The sequence below is a fragment of the Lathamus discolor genome, chromosome 4, assembly GCF_037157495.1.
Source record: "Lathamus discolor isolate bLatDis1 chromosome 4, bLatDis1.hap1, whole genome shotgun sequence".
In the NCBI taxonomy this organism is placed as follows: Eukaryota; Metazoa; Chordata; class Aves; order Psittaciformes; family Psittacidae; genus Lathamus; species Lathamus discolor.
The window spans coordinates 41952168-41972986 of NC_088887.1; the positions used below are offsets into that span (position 1 = coordinate 41952168).

At 38.9% G+C, this 20819-nt stretch overlaps 1 protein-coding gene across 5 annotated transcripts in view; it reads left to right on the forward strand.

The window, feature by feature from the left end:
• Nucleotides 1–9167, forward strand: part of TAB3 (TGF-beta activated kinase 1 (MAP3K7) binding protein 3) — a 49773-nt gene extending 40606 nt beyond the window's left edge. For all 5 annotated transcript variants that reach the window (XM_065677230.1, XM_065677229.1, XM_065677228.1 and 2 more), the window contains 3 exons: nt 597–690; nt 1881–1964; nt 4574–9167. In XM_065677230.1, the coding sequence (XP_065533302.1) occupies nt 597–690; nt 1881–1964; nt 4574–4722 (327 nt within the window). In that variant the 3' untranslated portion in view covers nt 4723–9167. The remainder of the gene's footprint in view (nt 1–596; nt 691–1880; nt 1965–4573) is intronic.
• The last annotated feature ends 11652 nt before the right edge of the window (nt 9168–20819 follow it).

Below are 20819 nucleotides of genomic sequence, written 5' to 3' on the forward strand. Positions count from 1 at the left end.
AGAATGTTTTGTATTGCAGTAACTTCGGGTTTCTTAATGATATGCAGATATATGGATTTAAGTAACTGATTATTCTGTTAAGAATAATTACTGCCTTGCAGCACTGAACTGTTTAAATATACTGAGTTAGAAGGTTTGTCGTGTTGGAGCTCCTTGGGGTGATGCATATAAATAAACCTCTGACCTTACTCCGTTATAATCAAATAATAATTAATGTGAGCTGCAGCTCGTATGCTGTTTCCTAATCATCTCAATGTAAGCTCACATAACAAGTCATCAGTTTATGCAGAATTTTGTAAGGTGCATAATTTTATAGCCTAGCTGTGTCTTCTTACTCATTAAGTTTAATATTAAGTAACTTGTTAATTTTTGCCAGTTTGATTTGTTTTCCTCCTCAAATGCCAGCACAAGAATATTTTTTGACAGAATAAATTGGGTTGGGGGAATGGGACAGAGAGTGGGTTCTTGGCTTTCTTTTCAGTGTCTTATCCATATTCAGTTTCTAATAAAGCTGTTACAGATATAGCAATGTTATTTTCATGTCATATAAGATACTAACTTTCCCACAACTACTATTTTGGGTTGTTTCTTTCTAGCCTGAGGAAATGACCAGATTGAGAAGCCTCAACAGACAGCTCCAAATAAATGTTGACTGCACACTGAAAGAAGTTGATCTCCTTCAATCTAGAGGTATACAATTGATACTTAAAAAAAACCCCAAAAAAAAACCCAACAACAAAAAACCACCGTAATTTGTGGGTTTAATAATGACTAGGAGTGTTGATTTCCTTGAGGGTATGAAGGTTCTACAGAGGGATCTGGACAGGCTGGATCAATGGGCCAAGGCCAGTTGTATGAGGTTCAACAGTGCTCATTGCTGGGTCCTGCACCTGGGTCACAATAACCCCATGCAACAGGCCTGGGGAAGAGGTTGTAGTGAGGTAGGTACCAATCTCTACTCCCAGGCTGCAAGTGATAGGACAAGAGGAAACTTACAGTCTATATACCTCAGGCGTAGAAACAGGCTGCCCAGGGAAGTGTTTGAGTCACCATGCCTGGAGGTATTTAAAAGATGTGTGTGGGACTTACAGACATTGTTTAGTGGTGGGCTTGGCAATGCTAGGTTAAGGGTTGGACTTGAACATCTTGAAGGTCTTTTCCAACCTAAAGTATTCTGTGATTCTAATGTAGCATGTGCTCAAATTTGGATACTTAGACTTTTTAAAGTTCACTTTTCTTTATCACTACCAACTTCTTCTTCAGTTGCAACCTGATAAACTTGACTTTCCAATATTTCTGTTAGCCAAGTTAAATTATGTTACCAAGAAAGTGGTGACTTAAAGTGACTTTGTCAAGAACAAATGGAAAAAAAAAACCCAACAAACTGAACACAAACCAACCAAAAAATGACCATTTTTAAGTAAAGATTCTTTGGTTAAATTTTTACCTGTTTGCTGATGAAAGCTCTGACCATATAATACAAAACAGAGGTACAGGTTGCAACTAAGAAGTTGGCAAGCAGAAATCTGCTTAGGTCTTTTAAAATCCTTTTTCTATGACAGAAACTTTGATATAAATACAGTCAAATACATTGGAATATGCGTACTAGGAATGCCTTCTGTAGAAAAATTTACGTTTTCACATATTTTTAAAGCAATACAGGATGTTGAGCTGGAGTTGATTCTTCAATATGGGATTGTCCTGTAAAAAAAAAAAAATACTAGAATCAACACAAAACTGAATATATGTGACAAAAGACTACTCAGGAAAAAGCTCATGTATAGTGTCATAATAAAAAGACATTTAAAATCTGAATCTCTAGATGTTCATATTCCTGGCGTATGTATGTGAATAACCTTCTCACTTGTCTTCCCTGACAGGGAACTTTGATCCAAAAGCTACGTGTAACTTCTATGATAACATAGAGCCTGGTCCTGTTGTGCCACCAAAGCCATATAAAAAGGGTAGGTCAACAAACAAGTGTCAAGTTACTTAATGTGCATTGAGAGAGCTTTTTTCTTTTTTTCCTCTCCTTTTTTTTAAAAATCCCTGTGATGACAGGAAGCAATTCTAATGTTTGTAATTTTTCTCTATATATGAACCAAACCAGAAAGGTTTTGTGTAAGTACGCTAATCCTGGCTACAGCTTGTTTTCCTCAGGCAGCTTGTTGCAATGAATGCTCCATTCATGTTGCTTCTAAATACTGTTATTCACTCTTAGAAAAAGAGTGGAAAGTATATAAACTTTTACATGTTAACTTGAGCTTCCTAATTAAGTTTTTTTAAATACTTTGAGATTGAAAGTTCTTTGTCAGGTTTGTTTTGCTGTCCTCTAATATGTGTTAAGTTTTTATAGTTCAATTGGTTTATTTTATGCAAGTCTAATTGGTCACGGCAGTTTTTAAAATTTGCATTGTATTTTAACTTACCTGGTCACACTTTAAGTATTTTTTGTGCAGAGTATGCAGTAGCCCTGAATTTTTAGCACAGCAAGAGCATGAGATGTCTTTAAGGACCAAGACAGAACACGTTTCCTCACATAGCTCTAAGGAGATAACGGTGTCCCACTTGTACAAATTCATTACTGGTTTCTAAAATTTTTTGGGCTACTTGTATAGTATCTAGGTCTCATATGCATATTGGGGCACTTCGGTTTTATGTATGCACAGGAGTTAAGTGTTTAGTCTCACTTCTTGTACAGTGGAGATTCAGTTAGTATATCGCAAAGTGACTCAACACCTAGTCACTGTTCAGTAGCTTTCTGAACTCCACTATATTTAGTGGTGATTTTTGCGCAGAATCCTACCTATTGTCTGAGGTATTTTTTTGGACCTTTTGGTTTGATTTTGTTGTTTTGGTTTTTATTTTTCTTGCTGGAATCTGTGAAAAGAATGGTTTCAAATGTTAGTGGAAGTTTTTAAACACTTTCTGTCTTTTTGCTGAAATAGCCAGTCTGGGATCCTGTGCTCTGATAAAGAGAAAACAGTGGTCTCATCACATACACCATTTTCAGATAAAAGATTTATAATATTTGTTTGGTTATGTAGTTAATTTAAGGCCTTGCTACTTCATGATATGTAAAGAGTTTCTGTTTATTGCACTAGCCTATTTGATTTATTATTGCAAAGCAAAATAACATGTAAAACTTACACAAAATAAGTGATTTTTATTTGGCAGTTGGAAAGATAATGTATTGTGCAGATTTGACTAGCTTTCTCGTTGTCTGTCAGCTTACTAGAGATCAATTTTAGGGCTAGCGTACTGTCTTCTGAGCTTGGCTTTTAACCTGGAGTCATCAAAATTGTTTGGTTTGGTTTGTTTTTTCCCCCCATTCAAATTACAGTCCCCTAATACTCAATTGTTGAAGCTGTGGGCAGGCAGACAGATCTGAGCAGACAATGGTTTGCTCTGTGCTGCTCTCTGGCCAGTCAGCATGATGCAGCCTAGTGCCCAGCTACTTGCTTGCTTAGAAGGAATTTGTTGAGGCCAAGCCCTGTTAATGTAACTATACTACTTCTTGACTGGAAGAAGGTTTACATCTAAGCAAGGAGGTTACTTTTGTTTTCTTTAAGTATGTCTCTCAAGGCAAATCTAAATACTGTTTGCATTAATGTTGCCATCAGCCACCTGCTAGACTTCTTAGCAGATGACAGCAGTGTGTGCACTTTGAATTAAAAATTGCAGTCCTTATTTTCAGAATGAGTTTTCTTTTAATTAGGCTGTTCTACAGATGTTTTTTTAGCAGATGCATATCTTAACTTTACCCTCTGGGTATGCGTGCAAATGTTGTTTTAAACATTAACATTTTATAAAGTGTTGTTTCCTCATCCTAGGAGTATTTGTCACTTTTAGTTGATTACCTGCAGTCTTGAAGTGGTGGTAGGAGAAATCGGGTAATCAAGTCCGTGGGTTAATACCTTTGTATGATTTGCATATGTATTGACTTTATGAGTGAAAACACTTCGGTGCTGCCTCACATACATACATCCCTGCTGCAAAGCCATGATGAATTAAAACAATCATCTCGTTTTGGAACAGGCCTTTTATTTTATTTTTATATTGTAGTTTCGTCAGCCTGGATGAATGCTAGATAAAGGTGCAGACAATAGCTCATCTCTCAGACTGTTTGAAGGAACTAAGTTAGAAATAGTCTTTTACTTCAGGTAAGGTAGGGTTATTGGAATTTAGAATTTGGTAAGAGACTGCTGTATGTAAAGCTGTGAAGTCATTCCTTAACAGGATGGCATTGCAGTGCCAGTAACAAACTTTTCAGTACATTTTAAGCTATTAAACCTTTGGCAGTATCAGTGGCCTAACAGTGGTGACTGCTCTTTTTGTTTTCATTGTAGTATGGTGACTACTTTCTAGAAGTGAAATACTTCAGTATTTCACAAACTGGAACAGAAGTGCTTTAGCAAAAGACCTGTAATGTTACCTGAGTGGAAAGGTTTCCACCTTCACTTTAAAATACAATGTTTAATGAGGTGACAAACCATGGTAGTGTGATCTTGCCTATCATCCCTTTCTTCTGGAAAAAGAAAAAAAATACATGTTTTCCTTTGGCTTTTTTTAGAGCATCAAAGCAGCTCCAAACAGACTCCACGGACTCATCCAAGAGATGAAGATTTTGAAGGGGCTCCATGGAATTGTGATAGCTGCACCTTTCTAAATCACCCAGCACTAAACCGCTGTGAGCAGTGTGAAATGCCGAGATACACCTGAAAATCAGGAAGGGGCTGCATTGGGTTGAAAACAGGCTCTCAAGCCAACAGCTGTAGGAGAAGGAAACACGGGGAACCTTTCAGTCCATCTGCCCGGCCTTTGCTAGTCAACAATCTTCATACTGCAAGGGGTGGGAGTAATGTGGTAGGATGTTTCTGCTGGTGCTACACTGAAAATGAACTAATTAAAGGTGAAATTCTTTCTTATCCTGTCGCAGTGAGCAAAGCAGAAAATGAAACCTGAAAATGTAAAAGGATTAATTTTGGGAAGAATGCATACAGGAAAGCAAATAACTACTGGTGTTTAGTCCTGTGGTTATAGTGGCTCAAGGAAAAAAAAACAAAACAACCTTGTTTTTTGTTGGTTTTTTTTTTTTTTTAATATAAAAAATTATAGGATTCTTAGTAATGGTGTGAAATACTACACTTAACCAGAAACTGAAGAGCCAGAGCTGACTTAACCTGGCCACAGCTAGCTGGAAAACAAAGGCTCCCTGTGCTTCTAGATCGTAAGCTACTGAAAAAAGGAGAGAGATAAATGCCATGATAAATTTTACAATGTATAAAAAAACAAGGAGAAGGGTATTTGTAATGCTGCTTTTTTTCAGGGTAACTTATGTCTACAAAAAAAAATTGCTGTTTGAAATAGTAACCTAAGGTGACTAAATGAGATACCGTATGAGTGTTACAGAGAGTTTAATCAGAGGTAATTTTTTACAATCCCTTTTCCTTGTACAGTGCTCACCTGGCTGTGTCAACACTGGTAATAAACTAAGAATGAATTCTACCGTAGTACAGACAAAACTACTGCTGCATGCTTTCATTAGGCCGTTGTGTTTCAAAGCTAAAAGTATGCTTTTATATACAACAATCGTCTAAGCCTGTGCTGTGTATCAGCACAGCTACATATGCCAAACACAGACTACTCCAAATTCAGTTTGGAAGACTTGAGCTCAGCCATGGTTGTGTATGAGAAGACTTTTACCCAGTTCCTTAGGCCTTTTCAGCTTCCAATTTGTGAAGAATTCTTGATGTTTACAGCACAGAAGGTACTTTGTGCCCCAGTTCAAAGTTAGCTGAAAAACAATCGATTAGCTCTTCAGTAAAGGTTTATTTGCACATTGTTAATAAACCAGCCTGCATAAAATAGCAGATGCCAGATCTTGAAAGATTACACACCGCATTCTTTTTATTTTGTTCAGGAAATACTTGCCGTAGGTTGAAGAACACAAGACTTGCAACTGAAAATCACACTGGTACTTTCATGCATACGATATACTGTATTATAAAAGTGATGTTCAATTTGTTTGAATGCTTCAGGTTGCTGTAATAAAGCACTCAATACTTGTGAAATCGAACTTGGGTTTGGGCAGCTGAATGATTATGTTACACACTGTGCGACTGAGTAGAATGTTCTTGTGTACTGGTGAGAAGCTGGTACAGTGCATTTGAGTTTTTTGCATCTGATTCTTTGTCAAGGGATGCAACCAAGCACGTCAGCTGAATCATGGTAATTGACTTTGCAACTGTGAGGCAAAATGTGCTAGCTAAAACTTAGCAGAAGACTACTTCATTTTAAATAGTTTTTAGCTCATGGCAGCCACATCTATATGGTCAGTTATCACAATTGTCTTGATGTGTGATAAGATGTTAAGCTGTGGTAGAACAATCATGTGTCTGAATCCTTTTTTAAAATAAAGCAGCTGTTATAAGGGGTGTGGAAGAAAACTCGACTTCACTGCTCAATCTGGTGTCTTCCCTCCCTGCAGTTTATAAAGGTAACAGTAGAAAACAAATTGTGATCTTAGATGAGGAACCAATATTTTTATCTAGCATTTTTTTCAGTATGTTCTTGCACTAATTAAATCTTCAGCATAATCTCAAATAAGCTAAGAGAACTCCAGCAATCAGTGTGTACCACTGATGAGCAAAACAAAGTCAAAGGCATCAGAGCTAGTTTTCCTTCCTTCCTAATGATTTATATTACTATGTGGGAAGCTCATCACGTGTGGAAAGGAGTAAAAAAAAAATCAGTGTCAGTTGAAGTTAGAAAGCAAATATTAATTTTGGTCATGTAGGTAGACAGTTTCACAAAACTGAGATAACTAGAAAACAGTGCCATTGCTGTTATCAGCTGTATAATGAATTACTCAAAACAATACCAGTAACTTCATGACTTTTCTATTGTGATGCCTTTGCCTTTGTATTATTTCAATTTTCTGTTCATTTGTACTAATGCTGAAGTTCTAGAAGCATTTGTTTTTGCTGGAAATACAAAATGATAACAACTGAAATGAGAGTTAGCAAATGAGAATAGGTGTGTCATGCATCAATACAGTTGTGCCGTTTTCAGACAGAATAAATGCTACTTTTGAAGGGGGGCTAGGGGAGGAATATATGCAGTCCAATAATTCCCTGCACTGTAATAACCATAAATGGAGACTTGGAGTATTTTACTTGTAGTTTCACCAGAGGAAGAGAAGGAAGGCTGCCATGACAGCAAAATGCTTTTTGGAAGACTGAGTGAGTGCAGTTAAATTTCAAATGAATTCCTTCATACCAATAATATTACTCCAGTTTTTCAATTACTCTCATTTTTGCTTGTACAAAAAAAAAAACCCCAATGAATGCTTCTGTTATGTTCTTTTCTTGTAAACTCCCATCCTTAAATATTAATAGTAAAGACTTTACATGGTGCTTGAATACTTCTAGTTTGTTGGAATGTAAATTGTATTTTGAATATCGGAAGATCCATTTTCCTTCTGAAAGCAGGTGGCGCCGTACACACCCCAACCGAATTGTAGATTATACCAAAAAGATTGGTTTATGTAATATTTATTGAATGCACATAAAACCCTAATGTCAGCTGGCATACGAAATGCACTGTATTGTATAAAACGTGTGTGTGTGTGCGCGTGTTGTGTGTGTGTGTGTGAATGGTGGGATGCTGATGCCATTGTGTTGAGTTAATGCACTACTTTGTGTTTTGGTTTTGTTTGTTGGTTTTTTTCTTAATGACTGAGCTTTCCCTCAACCATGCTACTAGATTGATAGAGTTTGTAACTGACTTGGACATTCAGATATTCAAAATTACTTCACTTTTCATGGAAATTTTATAAAGCTTATTTTGTATTTACTGTGCTATTAAGAATAATTCCCTTTTAATTATAGAATACTACTGTAGTTCTTTAAAAGTTTATTTAGAGTGGGGCTTGTGGAAAATGATTCAGAATATAGTAAACCAAAAGAAATCCTGAACTTTGGATCTGTTTTTAATTTTATGTAATTAGTCTTTTTATGGGTGAAGAGGAGGAAAGGGGTGGGAAGTCAAGCAAAAGGAAGTCCTTTGTAAAATGTAGTCTTAGATCAGATTGAATTGTGTATCTGTGTGTCTGTGGTATGTGTGTGTTTCCCTTGAAAAATGGGAGGTGTGGTGAAAACGTGTAATAATTCTTAAAAGAGCTGGTCTCAGTACTTTCTGATTATGATATGCTACTAAATGACATTTAAAGAAAATCCAACAACTTTTCATTCAGTTACTTTATCCCAGCTATACATCTCTCATTTCAATTTCTAAGTACTTTTACATTTAATGTTGATTGTAAAACCCCTTGAAACTGAAATAAAAATACTTGAGTTGAAGTGGGGACAAAACCAAACCAATAAAGAATGTTTTAAAAAAAGAATGTGAGAATATTAAATATGTTGAAAACAAGCTTGTCATCAGGATGATAGTTTTTGTTTTAAAATTCAGTGATATACCCTAGAATGTGAAAATGACTATCCTGATGAGAAGTGGACAGTTGGACATAAACAATTCATCAGCTTGTTTGGTACCGCAGAATTTACATGCTCTGTGCTACAGTGACTCTAAATCCCGTAAAGAAAGACAATGTGTACAGGTTTCACATCTCATAGTCAGTACTGTTTCTATGTGCTGCTTCATTTGTTTCGTTTCAAAATGTCAATATTATACAAACCTAGACATGACTGAATTCTGCCAGACTTCTTCAGTTTGGGGCTTTCACTGCTGCTTATGTCCATAAATATTAATGCAAATATTTTCCTTGGGTTTGAATAATCAGAAATCAGTGGAGTTAATGCAATATTATAATCCTGGATTTTCACCTTTGAAACCGATTTTAAAAGAAACCTGTGTTCTTGAAACTTATTTATTTATGGTGACACCAGTGTATCTAATCCATATTTCCTGCTGTGTGAAACCCTGTTAAATTTTTTCATTAAAAAAGAAGACACAATCTCGTTTAATCCTGTATATATGGTGTCTACATTCTAGATTTGTGTATGCTGTGAATGAACTTATTACTAAGAGACGAAATTGTATAAAAGCATTCAGAGGCTATGCATGCATGGTACCTCCAGAAAGTGCATACTCCGAGTTGCAGATTCCTGCAAAAATAAATTAATAAAGCTAAGCAAACATCACATCCTGCATTTGTTCTTCTATGTAGTAGGAAACATTGAAAAAGTGCAGCCTTTTTGCTTTCATAGCCCAGTTATTTTTGGTCTCTCAGTAGAGCCCTTAGCGATAGCAAATTTGTTTCATGGCTCTTGGGGGTTTCTTTTCGTGGTTGATATAATTCTCATTAGGCAGTTGCTGAATATAGAACTGGGGTGCAAATCCTGTCCCTGTGAACGCAGACAGCTTTTATAAGCGGGAGTCCCATTTAGATGATTTTATTCTGTGAAGCCCCTAGTGTGGAAACAGGATGTAGGATGTTCGGAGTGTGAAAGTGGGCTCATCACTTTCCTTTTACTTTGGAATGGAAAGCTCTCATTGAAAGAAGAGCTTTCCCTGCTCCAGCAGGTCGTCACTTTTGGTTTGGAGCCTTCACTGCAGGCATTCCTGCTCATGCTTGATTGTAGTATCTGGATTACAAAAATTCCATCTTCTGCTGTAACCTCTTGCAGAAAGGCACTGCTCTGGGAGAGGATGGAGAATTTGAAATGCATAAATCAGTTTGCAGGCGATTTCATTAGTGTGCCTTCTCAATTATCTTGAGAACATGCAGTTTCAGTCATTAAACACATTCTGGTCTAACAACACCACTGCAACTTTGTGTTTGGGCTTTTCTCAGCAAACATATGTAAGGATTTAGTTTTGCATTCCTTTTGCAAAATTGAATTTCTAAAAAAATTTAGGATAGGTTTGTGTTTTAATCAAGCATTTCATTAACTTTAGAAATTATTGCAGTTGAAACAATGTTTTAACAAAAGTTTCAAAGCTTTAAAGAAAAGTTAGAAAATGTTAAGGTACCTGTAAAATGCTGATGGAGAACACACACAGGCAAAAAATCACTAGGTCTTGCAACTGAGTGTCTTCTGTTTTGTTGTTGTTTCCCTGATCTCACGAGGAGTATCTGCCTGGAATAACTGCATAAACCTGGTTGATTTATTCGTAAGAACTGCTTGGTTTTGACAGTACGGCACCATGTCTTAAACCTGTGGTGCTTAGAGATTTGTCTTATGATCTGGTGAGTACTCCAGCAGTGAAGTGCTGGTACTTCTGATCAGTCACAATGATCTATAGTGCTGGGTAAGTACTGTGTATTCTTTAACTGCACCCTTTGTGACTGTAAATACACTTTTAGGAAGGAGGTGACTGAGATAACTGATTTCACCTAACAGCTGGATGCAAATGTTTGTGTACAAAGTGGGTTATGTGATGTTTAGTGGAAAACTTGTAAAGTTGTTACAGAAGGGGCTATGTTTTTGGATAGATGGTCTGTGATTGTGACATGTTCTAGTTTGACGTAAAAATCAGGCCAGACCCATAGAAGCATCTTGGAGGAGTGCCACTATTTTACAAAGTATTTTCTCTCTAGGAACAGTGGTGTTTTGGTTTAAAGAAAAAAAAATCATAAAACCTTCACTCTGCAGATTATTTTTTTTTTCTAGTTAGGCAAGACTTAAACCCTTGAATGCATGTATTTGCTGATTTTGCAGGTTCCATTTTGAATATTCTGACAAATTAAGTGTCCTTTATTCCAAAGCTATAATGATCTTGCTGAAGTTAGTGAGGGCTCCCTTGCTAGTTTTGCTTTTTAAAAGCAAAAAGGTAGATACAGTTCTGTTACTACTTTGGAAACAAGAAGCCTCTGAATGAAGAGCATGAAACAGAGGTGCTACTTGATTTTAGATTAAAAACTTCATCTTTTTGCAAGTGTTTTAGGAAAAAAATTTAGGCATGTGGAGGTGTTTTTTCGTAGGAAAAATACAGAATATTTCAGGAAAAAATTGCTAGGTGAGGGAGGTTATCGTAGGTTTGAAAGCAGATATTCTAGTTCCAGACTGGTGCAGCTTGTCGATATGTTGTATAACTGGTACTGAATTCTGGCACTGGTTACTAAGTCCAGGAGTAGTAGCAGTGTGCCCAAAACTGCTGGTGTACAGCTGCTCGGCTGAAACAGGACGCATGGCATGTTTGGGAAGCATGTAATGGCCGCTTACTATGGCCCTGTGTATCGTGCTTGTACATGCAGCCAGTAGGTGACACTGGGCTTCCCTACCCTAAATCGAAGTCACAAGTCACAGCTCAATGGATAGTTAGCACAAGTAGTTAAGGGTTCTCTGCTGGTTTGTTCTTATGCATCCTGAACTGGTTTGTTCTTATGCATCCTGAACCAGCCTCCCATATCCCTGGCATTGGGGATCATTTCTCACCTGGAATTTTTCTTCTTTAATTTTGATTCTATTCAGTTAATTCTAATGACTTGGCAAAGCTGCAGTTGCTTTTGTCAGAGTAAACTGGTCTTTTTGCAGATTATCCCATGCACTGGAGAGTGCCTAGTGTGACTCTGCCCTGGGTCTCCATCCACATGTGGTACTCTGCGGACCTAGCCATCAAAGAAGAGGAGAAAAATAGTCAAATAGACTCTCCAGGCAGATACAAGCAGGGTCTGAGAAAGCTTTGGAGGGAACACCTTATATCTTTATGATGATTTGTGAATTCTTTCCCCTGATTAGATTTCTGTACATGCTTTGCTTTCTTCGTGCTGAACAGCTGTGGTGGTGAAAAGCTTTGGTCATCTTATCACTGCAGATACTGAAGCCTGATGGATTGGCTTGGCTGCTGTTCCAGGTAGCTGATTTTTTACTTGATTGTTTTTTCCCCCCACATTTGTCCTAAATGATTGTTCATAAGCCAAGCAGACGTTCTTTTCTCTTTTTTTTTTTTTCAGTGATCATTATCTATGATCATGGAACTGTCACTCATTATCTTTCAAACTGTGAAATTTTCAAAGCTCCAGTGAGTAGGTAATGAGCTGTGTGTTCATTCACACTGTTCTTTACAGCACAGATACTTCAGGTCAGTGTTGTACTGCACAGGAAGAGCTTGATAAATACTCTATATAGCTATAAAGCAAACCTTAAAAAACACATACCTTTTTGAAACTTACCTCAGGCTTTACTACTACTTTTTAATGTCTGAGAAGCAGGTGGTCTGACTTGATCCTGTAGTGCTTTCAAGAAGCTCAAGCCAGTGCTGCTTGAAGTAAGCATTGTTTTCTCTGGTAAAACAGCAACTGCCAGACAAAATGTGCATACCTTGTTTTGTACAAGTGAAATACTTGAATCAAGTCTATTCTTTAAATATGTATGTTGGCCTTAGTTATCAGATATTAATCTATTAAATAAAAAGCCACATGATTTGCATGCAGAACATTCTCATCTTGTAGTCCCTGTATTACAGTATTAAAGCCAAGAGCCATCAATCAGATTTTTTTTTAACAAGATCCATTTTACTTGCAACTGCAGTAATATTAAATTTAACCGAACGTAGCATGATGTGCCCTTTAAATGTTCTGTCATGTTTTGTTAGTTGATTGCCTTCCAGCTCTAGTCCAAGTTGAAATACATCTTGCTTTGGCCAAGGAGGGTTCCCCAAGTATTTGATGGTTCCTTGTCTGAGGTTATTTGATAGCAGTTTTTTACCAGTTATAACTTTCAGATCAGTAGCAGTTCTTGGTGCAAATGTTCACCTTGTGAGCATCACCTTCTCTCCAGCAACACGCTTGTAAATGAAGCAGACTTAGACATTAAAAAAATCAAAGCAGATTAACAATGAACTTTTAAAGACAGCTCTGTGAGTGTCCAACAGCTGTGTGCATGCAGGATCTGTCATGAAAAATAACCTTCATTGCTGAAACGTTATTCTGAGACGTTATTCCATCTGGAATAGCAGTTGATGCAATTTGTATCCCAGGGCAAGAGCCAGTGTTCATGTAGAACTTCAAGTGATTTCCCGCTCCAAATTTAATCTTTCAGAAAAGCAGAAAATGGATTAATTGTATCAATATGCTGTTTTGACTGCCTCTTTCCTAGGTTGCTAGTTAGCCCCTAAGTTTGGCTTTCCTCCCCCCTCCTCAGCGGGAATGAGGTACAAAGCCCTACCATCTGTGACTCTTTACAATGTCTGTTTTTTCTAATAAAACCTCAGTAGAAATTCTGTTCTTGGTGGAGGTTGACTATTTCAAATCCAAGTTATGTCTTCTCTATAGCTAGAGCTGGGAAGCAGAAGTCATTTTTCCTTCTTGGCTTTCTGATCTTCCTGATCTGCTGACATACCCCAGGAAAGAAACATAAAGATGATGGCAGAGTAATAGCAGGATGCTATGCTAAATACGGCTAAGCTATTTAAGCGTATTTTGGTTGTGACACGAATCATCTATCCACCAAGGAGGGAAATACGGATGTTTTCAAGAGCTATGAAAGACACCAACTGCGTGAAATTCCCATGTGGTGATACCTGGCTTTAAAAATGAAAGCAAGTTTGTTACAGCAACAAATGCAGAGTGTGTAAATCTTTCCCAGTAGCTTTCAAAGCTGTTCCTTAAAACTGGAAGTGAAAGATAACCACTTTGCTCTTTTTCCAGCTCACTGACATAAAATTTATTCTATGTTAGAAACAGCTTTGAAAGAAATTCTCTGCCCTGACAAATGAGGGATGTGTTTCTTATCCAGAGAATTAACCTACTGTCTCCCAAAGAAGGATTTTTTCTTGTCCTGGTTTTTCTAACTCCTGCAGTTATTCAGATCTTTATAAAGTTGTGCTGTTCTTCAGCTGCCACATTTTTTTACCTGTCTTTACCAGCTGCAGGCAAGGTCCTCACTAGTCTGACACTGGAGACCTGCTGTGTGACAGGTACACGTTTAATCTAGATACGTTTAATAAACCGCCATGCCAGTGTCTTATGAGGTGGTCCTATTGCTGATCCGTTAGGAGTCAGAAATCCCAGCACCACCTTGGACACGGGTTCTTCTCTCTTGGGGATACAAGATCCTCTGATCTCGGTCACCTCTCAGAGCTGCTGCTTTCTTTGATTTTGGGGGCAACCAAACTGAAGTACCCATTTTGAAACCGTGCTGGCCCAAGTGCAGCATATGATCCACAGAGATATCTGGACATCTCATGGTGCCCATGTAGTGCCTGGTAGCTGACTCTTGCCTTTTTTCCATGCCCAGCCAGAAGGGAATATTTTGGAGCTCAGTTCTGTGTGCGTGGGTCCTGCTGAAATGAGGATCCTTCATGTGCATCTGGTTTAGTAAGCATGTTTTAGCAGATTAAGATTTTAGTGGTAGAATATTTGAGAAACTGCAGTCAGTTGTTGTTTCAATTCATAATATTCAGTCTTTGGTGGTGAGAAGAGTCAGATGAAAGTGAGGAATGTCAAGAGAAAAACTAGTTATTTACGTGAAATTCTGTATTTAGGGCATTGTGATTAACTTTTTAGTGGTTGTGGTTCACTAAACTAACTTAACAGTTAAAAAAACTCGAAGACAGTGGGGAAATTTGAAATATGGGCATCTTCCTCTCAACCTGAAAACATCAGAGAGATGCAATATTGATCATGCACAACAGCTGTATGAGCCCACAGAGTTTCTTATTGCCCTCTGATTAGGAAAGCCTAACCAAATGTTGCCAGTCTGAGGCTCGCCCTGGGTTTAGCTCTGTCATTTTTTCCACTTACATTCATTTGGTTTCTTCTCATATTGACAGATTTTTAAATTACTGAACACTCACTGAGCCATCACCTGCAAGCAGGAAAAATGCTTTTGGACCATTAGCATTTCATGTATCTTGTGGGTAAGACTGGACGTGGGAGACAAGCTCCACTCACAGTGGGAAGAGAGTGGCTGTGCTGTCTTGGTGTAATCTGTTGTAGTACATTATCTTTGGTTTACCAGCATTTGAAAAATCAGAGTGAGAAGTCTGCAGCATATTAAGACACCTCATGCACTGTAGAAGAGACACAACCTAGACTGAGGTTCTAAATGTCACACCATCACTGAAAACCCCATTGCTTGCTTTTTCCCCTTCTTTTTTGAGTCACTGTTTAAAAAGAAGTGAGGTGGCCCCATGTGCTGCACTACTCCTAAACACTGCAGAAAGATGCACTAGTAGCACTAAATCTATATGACTTAGCTCATCCAAGCTGGCAGGTAAAACTAAGATGCTGGTAAAGCCCAGATGTTGTGTCACAATGTACCTCTTAGTGGTCAGGTTACGTTTATTCCCACATTGCAGTAGGACGAAATTCCTGACAAGTTGATCCCAAAGCCCTTTTGAACGATTTTGGCTATTCCCTGCAAAGAAGTGTGTTATCTGAGCACTGAAGCAGTGGCCCAGTCTTCCAGGAGGAGCAGGAGAAAGGGGAAGAGAAGGAGCTGGGAGCATGGGTTGTGTGGACAGGGCAGCAGTTACACCCTGCTGTGCATCTGTTGGGTTTATCACCCTGGCAGATTGTGAAAGCAACAACACTACAAATCAATCTCAAATTACATTGTTGTGATGCACGAGCTTCTCAAACGCAACATTTAGCTATTGTTTGTCACCTTCCAATTCACGGAGTTTTGGAGTTTCCTGGGGTGTTGTTATACTGCAGTTAAATCACTGAATTCAGCAAGAAAGCTACCTACAAAAGGAGTACCCACGATGCGAGCCACAAGATGGGTACTCTTATCTGATTTGGCTTCACTTTCATCGGGTACACAAATATTGGTAATTTCACGTGGTGTTTACCTGCTGTGTAGGCGAGCTATTTGGTAAGGTAGATATGTGTGTGTGTGTGTGTACATACACAACTATGACAGATAACCCAGTTTACTGATAGCTTGTAGCTGGTCCCAGTGGAGCTGTGCACTTGCATGCGTTGAATTCATGTGTTAAAACAAGAAGAAATGCATTATGGTGTTGAAAAGGTAGGAAATCCACCAAAAGGTGTAGTAAAAAATGGAATTATAGCCAGATAATTTTTATTGTAGCTTAGGAAATTGGCTAAATCTACTAAGTTTTATAGGTTTATTTTTTATAAAATAAGCAAATGCTCAATAATTATTTATAGTTGATTTTTCTTTTAAGGGTACTGGTACAGTAAATTTTAAGGCTCCATAACTTGCTGCACTGTGATTAATCTCTTAAAAACCTCCATACTAAATCTAAATAAGCGAGACAACAGTTAGAGGAAAGCTGTTTAACCAATGAAGCAGAAATAAAGAGAATAAAAACGCATCAAATGCAATTTCTGCAGAAACTGAATTTTATTGAACACAAAATGTCCTGAACATAATGCCTGCCAAATAAATCAAATTTAAAAACCCGTATTTCAGGAAGATAATTAGCGTGTATGTTACCTGTGAAATTTCCAGGCATCGGCATGTAATCACACAAGTTCCAGCCCCTCTGTCACAGGCAGGGACACCTTCCACTAGGCCAGGTTACTCCAAGCCACATCCAGCCTGGCCTCGAACGCTGCCAGGGATGGGGCAGCCACAGCCTCTCTGGGCAGCCTGTGCCAGGGCCTCACCACTTTCATAGTGAAGAATTCCTTCCATATATCTAGTGTAAATCTCCCCTCTTTCAGTTCAAAGCCATTCCCCTTTGTCCTGTCCCTACATGCCCTTATAAAAAGTTCCTCATCCGCTTTCACGTAGCCCCTCTTTAGGCGCTGGAAGCTGCTATAACTTGTAGTTGGAAGACTTATTTTAGACAAGCTGAGGTTCAAAAGCCTCCCTTCTTTTATTGCTTGTGTACAACAGCTGTGTTTTGGTTTAAAAGCCAAAAAACTCCCTCTCCCACCTCAACAGCTCTCCCTTACATTTTCCCCTCCCTGCTCCAGTCATTCAGCTGCTGAAGGGCACCCAAGCCCAGCACCCCAGCACCAGCATTGCCCTCTGTGTAGCCCCGCGTGCTCTTCCAAAGGGCAAGAGCAGGGCTGTGGGCAGCAGCCGCAGCAGTGCTCCCTTGTCCAAAGCACGGGTCAGAGGGGCCGAGCTGTTAGTGTCTGGCAGCTCCTGCTCAGCTCGTCCCTTCCCAGCTCGGGGGAGGAAGCAGAAGGCAGCCACCACTTTGTCAGGAGCTGGTGCAGACAGTGGGCAGCTCCAGCCCACGTCCCCAGCTGCGCCAGCGCAGAAAGAGCTTTTTGGAGGCAGAGCTCTGATCCTGAAACGAAGGCCAAATCTGACATAAGAGGTTGGTGAAAACAGCAGATGGGAAGTTGGGAGTTGTGCTGTTCTGTGCCACAGTGCCTTTGATACATGGCTGGGTCTGAAAATTCACACAGTGCATTTGAAATTGCTGGGGAAATATGCATCAAAGATCAATATTAAGGCTCTACCCAACGGCCTGAATGGTGGGGAGGATTCTGACACAAAATTAGAATCCAGTCCTGTGTCTCCTCTGTAAAGATCTTCTCTGCTCCTCAATAAAAACCTGTTTTCCCTGACCCTGTGGATCTGGAGGTTGACATCTTTTGTCCTCTCCCTCTTTTGTACCCTGAGATCATCCATAAAGTGGGCTGTCAGCCTAGGCTTGACCACAGCATTTCTAATGCTATAGTTATCACTAGTTTGTGACTCACGGATTGGTCAAACCCCAGAAAGCTTTGCTTTTGTCCTAAGGTGGTGCCACCAGTTCTCTGCAGGGATGTGCCACTGTCACCCCATCCCGGCAGCATTCCTTTCCTCTCCCAGCCCACCCTGCCTGGCTGTCAGTGAGGGGGTCCCATGCAGGCTTCTCTTTCCATTCACCCCTCCTGCTTCTCGCTTCAAATAAATAGGAATCAGAGCTGTTTCCATTGGAAGAGACCTCCAAAGATCATCTGCTCCAACTGCCAGAACACTGGAGAGCTGACCAAAAGTTAAAGCATGTTGTTAAAGGCATTGTCCGAATGCCTCTTAAATACCTACAGGCCTGGGGCATTGATCACCTCTCTAGGAATCCTGTTCCAGTGTTTGACCACTTTCCTTGAAGAGAAATGCTTCCTAGTGCTGGTCTTTACCAGTTTTAATGAAACTAAAGTAGGCAAATGGAAAGTCATAAAAAAACCCATAAGAGCAATGGGAAGATGTTTGCCTTCAGTGCATTCAAATCAATTTATCCCCCACACTGGGGGTGAAATAACTGTGGAATTGCTGGGACTGAGCCTGTGTAAAGCAGGCTCAACTGAACTATTATTTTATTACAGTTTGGTGCATAAGTTTACGCTCACAGAAAGTCATGACCTCAGTATCAACCCTGCAATGGCATTTTTCACACCAAAAAAAAAGCTTCTTGCACAAAATTGATTTCAGTGAAAAATCTCAGCATGAGGTGTAAGGAGAATGTTTTAAAACCCAGCTAAAAAGGAAGAAGCGAGCTCACTTCCTCCAAAACATCTACCATAATCCAGTTTGTCACAGGGATGCTCTCTGTGTTACTGCCCCAAATTAGAACACCTTGGAAAATACAGAGAATCTCACTCTAATTCCTTATGAAGCTATGAAGTCTGGATCATGACTTCAAAATGAAAATGAGCCTCAAATGTTATAGCCTCTGCTTTCCCTATGTCTATTTAAAGAGAAACAATAGCTGAGATAGGATCTGTGTCAAAAAAATACCAAACCCAGACCTAAAAATGAAGACCTGTGCACAAGGTGCCACCCAACAGACAGCGCCAGAGTGTATCCTTGAACCTGAGCTGTCTGATGTGTTTGAGAAGCTGCCCCTGAATTAGTATGGGGGAAACCTGGCACCTGGCTGGGTTTTAACTGAAACTTTATGGTTCACAGAACGCAACCATTCTATCAGGCCGCAGAGAAAACAATGCTCTTCGTTTTTATCCGTGGGTTTGATCCCGAGGGGTGCAGACACCTTGCATCTTCTCAGTGTCTGTGGTGGCAACTGGGAAACTCCAAACCTTGTGGAGCTGGGCGGGCTGATCCAGGATGATCCTCTAGCAGAAGCCTTGCTGGGAAGCAGCACTTAGCAGAGTGACAAAGATAGCTTAGACATCCTTCTTTTTAAACTGCTCTTTTTTCATTGTTTTGGTAAGTCATCTGAAGATACCTGAATTTATCATTCAGGTATCATTTATCAGTAACTGCCCAAAACAGGGTAGATCCACAAAACGCGAGTAAAACATTTAATGAGAGCTACCTTGTGCTGATTTGGATGGATGCTAATTCTTAACTTTACAGGAATATTCACGGGAATACAATAACTGTGGTGTCCAGCATTTGTTCAATGTACATTCTTACAATATCTGAACTAGAGTACTAGAGGAGTTTACAACATAGAGTACAAAGATATTAGACCAGTACACACAATTTTATTTATTTATAGAAGCCAATTTAATTTTACAGGAAAGTACAGAATAAATCAGCACTGGTGCAATTTCTTCTTTCTCGCACCTTGAAACACCTTTGCAATAATGGAAACTCACTGAAGAGTTAACAGAAAAATTCTCTTTGGTGTCCATGTTCCCAGTTCCCTTTTTAGTAAGAAAAAGCATTGTTTTGTCCACATCTTCCATGGATTTCAATGCATCCTTTTCAATCTATTTGACAGCCAATCTTGTTTTGATAGTTTGGGCTGGTTGGGAAAGGTACTATAGACACAAATCCAGGCACAACAGAGAATAAATAGCAAAATTTGGTGCAAAGCACGATGGTCACTTTATCTGGTAAACAAGGCATTTAGAACAAGGTTGAGTATCATCAAAGTAGATAGCAAATACCCAGCAGTCCATTTATTTTCCTTTTATCAGAAAAAATAACCATTTGAAGATCCCAACCTGAAGACCCATTATGTCCAGAAAAGAATAACAGAAATAACCACTTCCTTCAAAATTAATATAAAATGAAGCTGTACAAATTGGATTTCCCCATACAGAATTAATGTAGCCTGTTTAGCCTTGCCTTATTCACAGGATCCAGGCGGAGCTATTTGCTGGTCCCTTATCAGGTATCCCCAAGCCGTGTTAGGGGTTTAGCCCACTGCAATGCTGCACAGCCCTTCCTGGCACATTCCTCTTAATCTTGTTCATACAGTCAGCATTTCTAGTAAAATTGATGTGAAATGTCAAGCTTTATATCTACATTCCTAAAACAATTATTTTTTTTTTTGTCTCCCAACACAAGCATTTAATCTCTATTGAGGAAAAAGGGTTATCTGAGACAGTGTATCCTGATCTTGGTAGGCAACTAAAGGAAAAGCTGAAACAAAGCTATAAAGCAGAACTAGATAGAAGGCTTAATTTGGGAATTTCCTTGTTCCTGCTGTGTGTTTAATATTCAAAGAAGATACCTTTTTCCCCATGAAGCAATAGAAAAAAATAAAAGATAATAACTAAGAAAAAGTGCAGTCATGAAGCAGAGAGAGAAATGAAAACCTGGCACTGAAGAGAACATGACCTGCTGAAAGAGAAGAAGGGGTAGAGATTGTGTTTTTTTTTCCTCTGAATAAAAACCCATGCATTTAGATTTGTAGTGTAATTGAACAAAAGGCTGGCTGGCAATCTAATATAGAAAACTTGTCAAATAAGCATTGTACAATGGTCAAGTGCTTTGGCTTGGATAAATAAGGACAGTATGTCCCAACTCAACATCATCAGAAATCAAGTTATATCTGAATTGATAATACTATTAGGATTAAAGTTACTTAAACTTCTGTCCTTCCCAAGGCTAGCCTAGTCATCTATCACACTTATTTCCTAGCTGAAGGTTTGATATTATATTACAGTACTGCCTGTGTTGTCCAGAACTCCTAAATGAATGATGTTAAATATTTTTGTGCCTTGAAGCAAGAAAGAAACTTAA